An 8,363-nucleotide genomic window follows, 5' to 3' on the forward strand; every position below is an offset into this window, starting at 1 on the left:
TGGGGGCCGTTCCCATCCCCGTTCCCCTCCCCGGCCCCATTCCCATTCCCGTGCCCGTTCCCATCCCCATCCCTCGCCGCCCCCGCCCATCCCCATCGGCCCCTTCGTCATCCCGGCCTGGGGCCGGCGCCGCAGCTGGAGCCGCTGCAACATCTGGGCACATCTGGGCACATCTGGGCACATCTGGGCCCAGGGCAGCGGTGGCCGCAGGCCCCGTCCCCCCGCGCGGTGCCCGGGCAGCCCCGGCCTCCCGCGGCCTCGTGCACACACGTGTGTGCCCGGCCTCCCGGTGGCTCGGTCCCTTTGCATCCCAAGGGATGTCCAAGCAACGGGGCCGGCCCCGCGCGGAGGCTCCGGGGGCTCCGAGCTGGCGGGCAGCGACACGGGATGCGCTGGAGGGAGCGGGATGGGCTGGAGGGAGCGGGATGGGCTGGAGGGAGCGCGACGGGGATGTTGATGCCGGATGGAGCTCAGCCGGTGGTGCGCGGCTCGCGGGGCCCCAGCGGAGCCCCCTGCCCGGGGGGCCGCGCACCGTCGCTCCCGGGACATCCGCGGCTTGATCCTGCTCTCCTTAAAGTCGCTCTTAGGCCTCGCGGCGGGGCCGACGCCRGCGACGCGGCGGGAGCGCTGCGCTCCCGGTGCCTCCTGCCCTCTTGCACTTGCACCGTTGGCCCTGGAGCCTAATGATGGCACCGCTGGCTCCTGCTGGTGGCCGCACCGAGCGCCCAGGCGCTGTGACCCGGTGTCCGGCGTGGCCAGAGCCTGAGGCCCCCGCGGCAGCCCCCGCACCCCGATGTGGGCAGGTCGGGGCCGGGTCTTGCTCCAGGGGGGCCGGGGAGGCCTGGGAAGGCGTCGCTGACCAGGACACAGAGGCGTTCGGGGTGCCTCAGTTTCCCCATGGCCGCGGCTGCACTAGGGTCCCTGTCCCCTCTGTCCCCATCTGGCGTTTCCAGGGGTTTCTCTTCCCTGGTGCCAGGCTGGGCTCCCCAAATCCGCTGCAGTTTGTGGCAGCCCCCCAGTTTGGAGGGCAGTGGGACCCACAGCGGGGGCACCGCGGGCGCCAGGGCTCTGCYGGGAGCAGCTCCCGCCCGGCGCCGGCCTCGTTGAGCTCCGCTCGCGCGAATGACTTCCCTTTCCTGCCTTTGTGCCATGAATTATTTGTGCGGCCGCGGCTCCCGGATGTCGGCCGCGCCGGCAGGGCTGCGGGGCGCGCGGGGCACCGGCGAGTGGCACCCGTCCCGCTGCCACCTCCCCGTGCCGCCGCAGCCGGGGCCGGGCGGCTCCGCGCGCCCCTGCACACCCCTCGAGCGGCAGTTCCCGGGAATGCTTCATCCCGGTTCTCCAGGCAGGGCAGCGGGATCCCCGCTGGTGTCGCAGTGGTGCCGGGCAGGATGGGGGCTCCCCGCGGGCAGCTCCAGCCGGTAGCGGTGCCRCTATGTAGGGCRGCGGCGGCGGCGGCGGGCGAGCGGCCCCGGGGCGCCCCGCAGGGCAGGAGCCGCCGGCACAGCCGCTGTTCTGGCGCTCRCTCCTGGGGGAACATCGGGAAAGTCGGCGCCGTCCCCGGGGCCACGGCCACTGCTGCTGGAGGCTGTGAGGGATGGAGGGCCGGCCCTGACCCTGCTGCCAGCCAGTCCCACCATGGTGTCCGTCCGTCCGTCCATCCATCCATCCATCCATCCATCCATCCATCCATCCTCCATCATCCATCCCGCTGCCAGCCAGTCCCACCATGGTGTCCGTCCATCCATCATCCATCATCCATCCATCCATCCATCCATCCATCCATCCATCCATCCTCCATCATCCATCCCGCTGCCGGCCAGTCCCACCACGATGTCCATGTCCATCCGTCCGTCCATCCATCCAGCACCCATCCCGCTGCCGGCGCCGTGGCGCCGAGCCGGGGGCTCACGGGGGGCGCCCGCCCGCCTGCCCGCCCGCAGGCGCCGCGCCATGGACTCCATGTTCGAGGACGACATCAGCATCCTGACGCCGGAGGCGCTGGGCCCGGACGAGGACTGGCTCGACAGCCCCACCACGGACCTGTCGGGAGAGACCTGCTCCGCCTCGCACTTCGCCCTCGTCACCGCCTACGACGACATCAAGAACCGGCTCACGGGGCTCGAGCGCGAGAACTCGGCGCTCAAGCGGCGCCTCAAGATGTACGAGCTCAAGGTGAGGGGCGCGGGGCGCAGGCCGGGGGCCGGGGGGCCCGGGGGGCCCGGGGGGCCGGCGCTGAGCGCTGCCGCGCCGCAGTTCCCGCTCATGGGCGAGTTCGGCGAGGAGCAGCTCTTCTCCCTCTACGAGGCCAAGGAGACGTCGCTGCTCAAGAGCGAGAAGGCGACGCTGCAGCAGCAGCTCAACCAGTTCCAGCATGAGGTGAGCGGCCCCTGTGGAGGGTCCTGTGGGATGGGGGGGGGCCCCGCCGGAGCCCCCCAGCCCCGGCTGGACCTTGGCCTCGCTCCACTGCAGCTGCAGAAGAGCAAGGAGCGGGAGGAGCAGCTGGACGAGATGATCCAGGCCTACGAGAAGCTCTGCGTGGAGAAGAGCGACCTGGAGTCGGAGCTGGCTGAGATGGTGGGTGCCCCCGCTCGCTGCCCTCGCCCTGGGGTCCCCGCGGGGCAGCCGGGAGGGTTTGCCATGGGAGCGGGTGTTGGAGCAGGGTGCTGGAGCGGGGTGCTGGAGCGGGGTGCTGGGATCAGGTCTCATGCTCCCCTCGCTCGATCCTCGCCAGCGGGCGCTCGTGGAGACACATCTGAGCCGCATCCGGAGCCTGGAGCAGCAGCTGCGGCAACGCGACGGCGGCTCCTTCGGCAGCCTGGGCGCCCCCCTGCCCAGCCAGGACGTGCCCTTCCTGCCGCTGCACGGCGGCCCCGGCCTGAGCCACGGTGAGCCGCGACCCGCGCGCCCCGGCCTCCGGCATCCCCCCAGCCTCCAGGATCCATCCCTGGCCTCCAGCATCCCCCAGGCCTCCGGTATCCCTGCTCCCTGCTCTGGCCTTGAGCATCTCCGCTCTGGCCTCCCTCATCCTTGTGGTCCAGCCCTGAGCATTCTCACTCCCTGCTCCAGCCTTGAGCATCCCTACTTGGCTCCCAGTGTCCTGGCTCCCTGCCCTGGCCTCGAGCATCCCTGTGGTCCAGCCTCGAGCATCCCCATAGTGCAGCCTGGAGCATCCCCACTCCCAGCTCCGCATCCCGCTCTGGCCCTGAGCCTCCCCACGGTGCAGCCTGGAGCAGCCCTGCTCCCCACGCTGCTCCAAGGCCTCCCTGCCCCGGGGCGGCCGGGCYGCGGGGCAGAGCGGTGCGGGTGCTGAGCCCGGCGCGTCCCGCAGTGCTGGACTGCCCCGTGGGCTGGCCCGGCCGCAGCCTGGAGCAGCTGGAGGCCGAGCTGGAGGCGGCGCGGCAGGAGGCCCAGCGCGCGCAGCACCGCGAGGAGCACCTCGGCGCCGAGTGCGAGCGGCTGCAAGCCGAGCTCAAGCAGCTGCAGGAGAGCCGGGCGCAGGTAGAGCCCCGCAGCCCTGCCCTGGGAGCTGGGACTCSCGGGGCGCAGGGCACACCTGGGGACATGCGCTGTCCGCAGGAGCAGTCGGAGCGCGACATGGCCTGGGTGAAGAAGGTGGGCGACGAGCAGTAAGTGCCACGCGGGGGGCCCTGGGCGCACAGGGTGCGGGCAGGACCCCGGGCGCTCTGCGGTGAGGCGGGATGTGGGGTGCTCGGCGGGGGCAGTGGCGCCGTTGGGACCCCCGGGCTCGACTCGCTCCCAGGACAGCTCCCACCGGCACCGGGGACATCCCCGGCCCGGGTCCTTGTCCCCGGGGCCGGCGGGTGCCGGCGGCCTCGGCAGGCGGATTCAGGTCCTTGCATGGAGCGAACGCGGCGCTGCCGCATCCCGCTCGGCTGAGCTGCGGCGAGACGGGAGCTGCCGCCTCTGCTGCCACCCAGCCCTGCAATTAATGACTCCCTCGTTAGTCCAGCCGCCCGCAGCCGCTCTGCTCCGCTCACCACCCGGCCGCAGCTCGGCGCTGCCGGGCGCCGGATCATGGCCCTCGGGCCGCGCTGCCGCCGCTCGCCCTGCTCCAGCCGGGGAGCAGAAGCGCCCAGGCAGCCTGGCCCCACGGGCAGCACCCTGAAAGCGCCCGGCCGGCCCCGTCCTGGGGGGAGAAGTGCCGAGAACCGGGCCCAGTGCCAGTGCTGCGCGCGGTGCCGCACGGGCTCCGTGCGCTCGCTGCCTCCAGAGGGCACTGACGGCCTGTGGCCGCGGCRGCGCCCGGTGCCAGCGGCGGCCCCGGCTGCACCCGGCCCCGCGCGGAGCCGCCGCGGCTCCGTCGCAGCGCTGTGATGCAGCCCGAGCCGCCCCCGTGCTGGGGACCCTGCTGCAACCCCGCGCCCGCCCTCGCCACAGCCGCGACCCGTCCCACGGCCCAGGGCCCCAATTTGGGGTGTTGGGCCAGGAGCCGGGCGCATTTTGAGGCCCTCGGAACCACAGAAGGGGCCCGGACAGGGCTGGTTCCCACAGTGGTGCCGACAGAAATGCCCGGCTGCTATTCCCATGCTGGCGATTCCCAAGCCTGGGGCAAGGGATGCCCACAGATCCCAGGCTTGGTGGGCTCGGAGCGGCTGCATCCTGGTGCACTTTGTGCCCAGGGCAGAATCCTGCTGCCCCCAGGAACTGCTGATCCCACCATAGCCTGCGCATCCCCCCCTCAACAGCCCTCCACAAACTTTAATGAGACAACAACCCCTTATACCCCGAGCTCYCGGCAGCCCTGGCCTTGTGGCCGCTCCTCCTCTCCGAGAGCATCCCCGGGTGGCGCGCGGGGCTCCCGCCCTCCTTCCCGTCCCGCCACCCCATCCGCGGTGGCGGTGCCGGGGGCGGCACGAGGCGCAGGCACCCTGTCCGCTCCGCGCACGTCAAGCGGCGCCGGTGCCGGGTGCCGCCGGCGCCGCCCGGCCGCCGAGCCGCGCACAGATGCGAGGTGACGCGCGGGCTCGCGTGGCGAGGCGACGCCGGCGCCCTTGCTGGGCGGCCTCGTCAGCGGCCGCCGCCGGGCACCGCGCCGGCGCCAGGCGCGGGGAAACTTTCCCGCTTGTGTGCCGCTCCTCGCCGTCCGCCCCGCTGCTGTCATTATTCTTCGGTCGCTGGATGCTCCCGCCGCTCCTTGTCTCCGCGGCGTAAATCAGCGCCTCGCTCGCGCTGATGTGCACTGATTCCCACCCGGGGGGACGAGGGGCGGTGGGGACGGGCCCCTCTCGTCCTCGGGCGTCTGCGGCGGTGGCAGGACAAGCGGCGAGTGTCACCTCCCAGCCGCATCCCGCGCGACACGTCRCATCCGTCAGGAACCCTCGCCGCATGCACCTCTGCCCCCAGTTAACGCGCTAATTCCTAATTGCTCTTAGCCAGCTCCTCGCAAGCCCTTTCCCTGCTTTTTGCGGGCTGCAAAGGGCAATAAAACGGTTTTATTAGGGCCGTCCAGGCCCTGGGAGCTGGGTGGGCGAAAGGGAGGGCTCGCGCGGCGCAGGATGCGGCGCCCGCCGGACACCCCTTCCTTCCTCCTGCCTGCTCAGGCCGGGCGAGGTGCCCGCGCCGCCCTCCGGCGCTCGGCCGGACCYGCGTTTAATTTTGGAACAAAAGCCACCTCCCCAGAGCTCGCTTTTCTTGTAAATAAGGCGCTTTTTTATAACCTGCCCTTTTCCACCTCTTTGGGGCATGAAGTGCGTTATCTGCGCTCTCGATATCCGGGTGACTTTTCTTTCTTTCTTTTGCCGAATTAGTCAGCGGGCTCYGTAGTGCGCCCACAAAGGCAGTGCCAGCTCCCGCTCTGACTCCGTGCCTCCCATTTCAGCCCTGCTCTTCTGCTTGGGAGGCAGAGGAGGAGGTTCCCAAAGCTCTGGGCCTTGGACACTGGGAATCTCGGCTCCCCATGGGCGGGACGGGGCCGCGGAACCGGTTCCCAGGGCAGCTGCGCTTGCTCGGTGCTGCGGCCTCACTGCTGTCACGACAGCACAGGGTCTCAGCAGAGCTGCCTGGTCACTGGCTGCTCCCCATGTGCTCYGGTCGTTTGGATTTTTGTCGTTGCCCGTTTTCCTTTGGCACCACCGGGGCTGTTTTTGTTGGTTTCGSCTCTTTTCCTCACTCTCTGGGGAGCCCGCATGCCAGCCAGACACTCGCTGGGTGCATCGGGACGTGGGGGCTCCTCGGGGACCGACCCGGCCCCGCACCCCCACGTACCCATTTCGAGCTCCCCCGCGTGTCCCCCTGCCCTGCGCGGGGACCGGATAAGCCTGTGGTTTCTGCGCCTCATTTAAGGGCTCCTTTGTGCGCTTTGTTTAAGGGGTTTTGCTGGCGTTCTTGCTCGAGCTGCCCCATCCCCTGCGCAGCCCCCTGCCCTGCGCAGCCCCCTGCCCCAGCTGGCCTGGACCCGGTCCCCGCATGGGGCAGCAGGGCCGGGGGCTGCAGGGGGGGCAGGGGCTGCTGGAGAGGGCTCCTGGGGGCTGCGGGACGGGGGTGCAGGGTCCCCGGGGGCCTTTTTGGTTTGCAAGCCCCCTGCCAAGGGCGCGAGGGGCTGGAGGAGTCGCCCCCTTCCCTGGGGAACCCGCCCCCGGCGCCGGTATCCGCAGCGGGCCGGCCGGGGGGGCTGCGGTCAGGGGGGCGGGATGTGGTCGGCATCTCAGCCGTGATCGCGGCAGATCCGTATCGGGGAGCCGCGCGGGGGGGCGGCGCGGGGAAGCGGCAGCCGCTCGGCCGCTTCCTGGGAAAGACAGCGGGTCGGGGCCGGCGGGACGGGCGCGGGAAGCACGGGGGACACCAGCACCCCCGGCATCCCAATGGGTCCAGCCGTTCCTGGTGCTCCCAGCCCCGCTCCCGGTCCCKTCCCGGGCTCTCCCGCTTCCTGCCGGGCTCGTGCCTGCTGCCGTGTCCGGAGCAGGACGGTCCGCGGGACCATCCGACATGCGGGACCCTCGGGGCTGCCGCTGCCTCCTGCAGGGATTTGGGACATGGAGGCCTGGGACCCCCTGGGACAGGAATGAAGCCCAAAGGCAGCAGGTTTTAGCACTACTGTCCGCAGTGGGAACAGGATGGGAACGGAACAGAGATGGATGGGGACAGGGGATGTGACTGGGAATCCGGAGAGGGAATCCCTTCCTTTTTACTTCTTTTCTTCTTCTCTTTACTTTCTTCCTTCTCTTTTTCCTCTTCCTTTCCTCCGCACCCATGGGAGCCCCGCGGCTCGCGGGCAGGGGAGGGCCGGGCCGGCCCTGTCGGCTGCTGTTACGAGCGGCAGCTCCCGGGTCCCCGGGGTGTCACAACCGCTCAGCTTAACTTGTCCGCACGCGGCCGCGGACAAGCCGGGCCTGACAGCCCCGCGCTAACCTCGGGAGATGGGTTTCTCCCATCACATCACCGGAGCGAATATGTTTTTTAAAAGCGACACGCAAGTTGGGGACGACTTGATGAGCTTGGCAGGGCTCTGCAAGGCTGTTGACGAGCGCGGCAGGAGGACAGGGCCCAAACTTTTCCCTTCCGAGCGAACAAAGTGGAGGWTTGGGTTGGCCGGGGCCCCGCGGTGACGCTCGCCCTGCCGCAGGGTGAACCTGGCGCTCGCCTACACGGAGCTGACGGAGGAGCTGTGCCGCCTGCGGAGCCTCAGCGCCCTGCAGAGCCAGATCCTGCGCGCGCTGCTGCAGGACAAGGGCCTCAACGGCGGTAAGGGGCACGCGGGGGCCGGGGCRAGCGGCGGCTGGAGGGCAGCCCCTGCGCCGCCCGGGCCGGCTGCGAGTGGGGACTCGGATGTCCCAGTACATGGGCATCCTCGCATCCAGTGGAACTGGTGCATGCGCATCGCAGCACTCGCTGGCACCGGTGCATGGGCATCGCAGCACCCAGCTGCTGTAGTGCATGAGCATCGCAGCATCCAGTGGAACTGGTGCATGGGCATCAAAGCAGCTTGCTGCTCCGGTGCATGGRCATCACAGCACCCAGCTGCTGCAGTGCATGGGCATTGCAGCACCCAGTGCTCTGGAACACAGGCATCACAGCACCCAGTGGAAACGGTGCATGGGCATCACAGCACCCGGCTGCTGTAGTGCATGAGCATTGCAGTATCCAGTGCCCTGGAACTCGGGCATCACAGCACCCAGTGGAACTGGTGCATGGGCATCGCAGCACCTGGCTGCTCCGGTGCCCGCACATCACAACACCCGTCACCGCTGGTGCCCCATGGGAGCTGTGCCAGGCGCTCCCCACCCCTCACCCYGCTCCGCTCTTTGCCTTGCAGGCCAGCGCCACTCGCCGCTGTCGCAGTGCCACTCGCCGGCCCAGCAGCGCCGCTCGCCCGGCCCGCAGTGCGCGGCGCCGGCGGCACC

General features: G+C 70.4%; 1 protein-coding gene across 1 annotated transcript in view; it reads left to right on the forward strand.

The window, feature by feature from the left end:
* The first annotated feature begins 1,953 nt into the window (after positions 1 to 1,953).
* Positions 1,954 to 8,363, forward strand: part of TBKBP1 (TBK1 binding protein 1) — a 7,596-nt gene continuing 1,186 nt past the window's right edge. Inside the window, exons 1-8 of the mRNA XM_026054382.1 lie at positions 1,954 to 2,175; positions 2,257 to 2,379; positions 2,473 to 2,577; positions 2,735 to 2,888; positions 3,332 to 3,501; positions 3,580 to 3,629; positions 7,586 to 7,776; positions 8,276 to 8,342. Of these exons, the coding sequence (XP_025910167.1) occupies positions 1,954 to 2,175; positions 2,257 to 2,379; positions 2,473 to 2,577; positions 2,735 to 2,888; positions 3,332 to 3,501; positions 3,580 to 3,629; positions 7,586 to 7,776; positions 8,276 to 8,342 (1,082 nt within the window). The remainder of the gene's footprint in view (positions 2,176 to 2,256; positions 2,380 to 2,472; positions 2,578 to 2,734; positions 2,889 to 3,331; positions 3,502 to 3,579; positions 3,630 to 7,585; positions 7,777 to 8,275; positions 8,343 to 8,363) is intronic.

Source organism: Nothoprocta perdicaria, unplaced genomic scaffold (genome assembly GCF_003342845.1).
Source record: "Nothoprocta perdicaria isolate Ctin4 unplaced genomic scaffold, notPer1 scaffold_121, whole genome shotgun sequence".
Classification (NCBI taxonomy): Eukaryota; Metazoa; Chordata; class Aves; order Tinamiformes; family Tinamidae; genus Nothoprocta; species Nothoprocta perdicaria.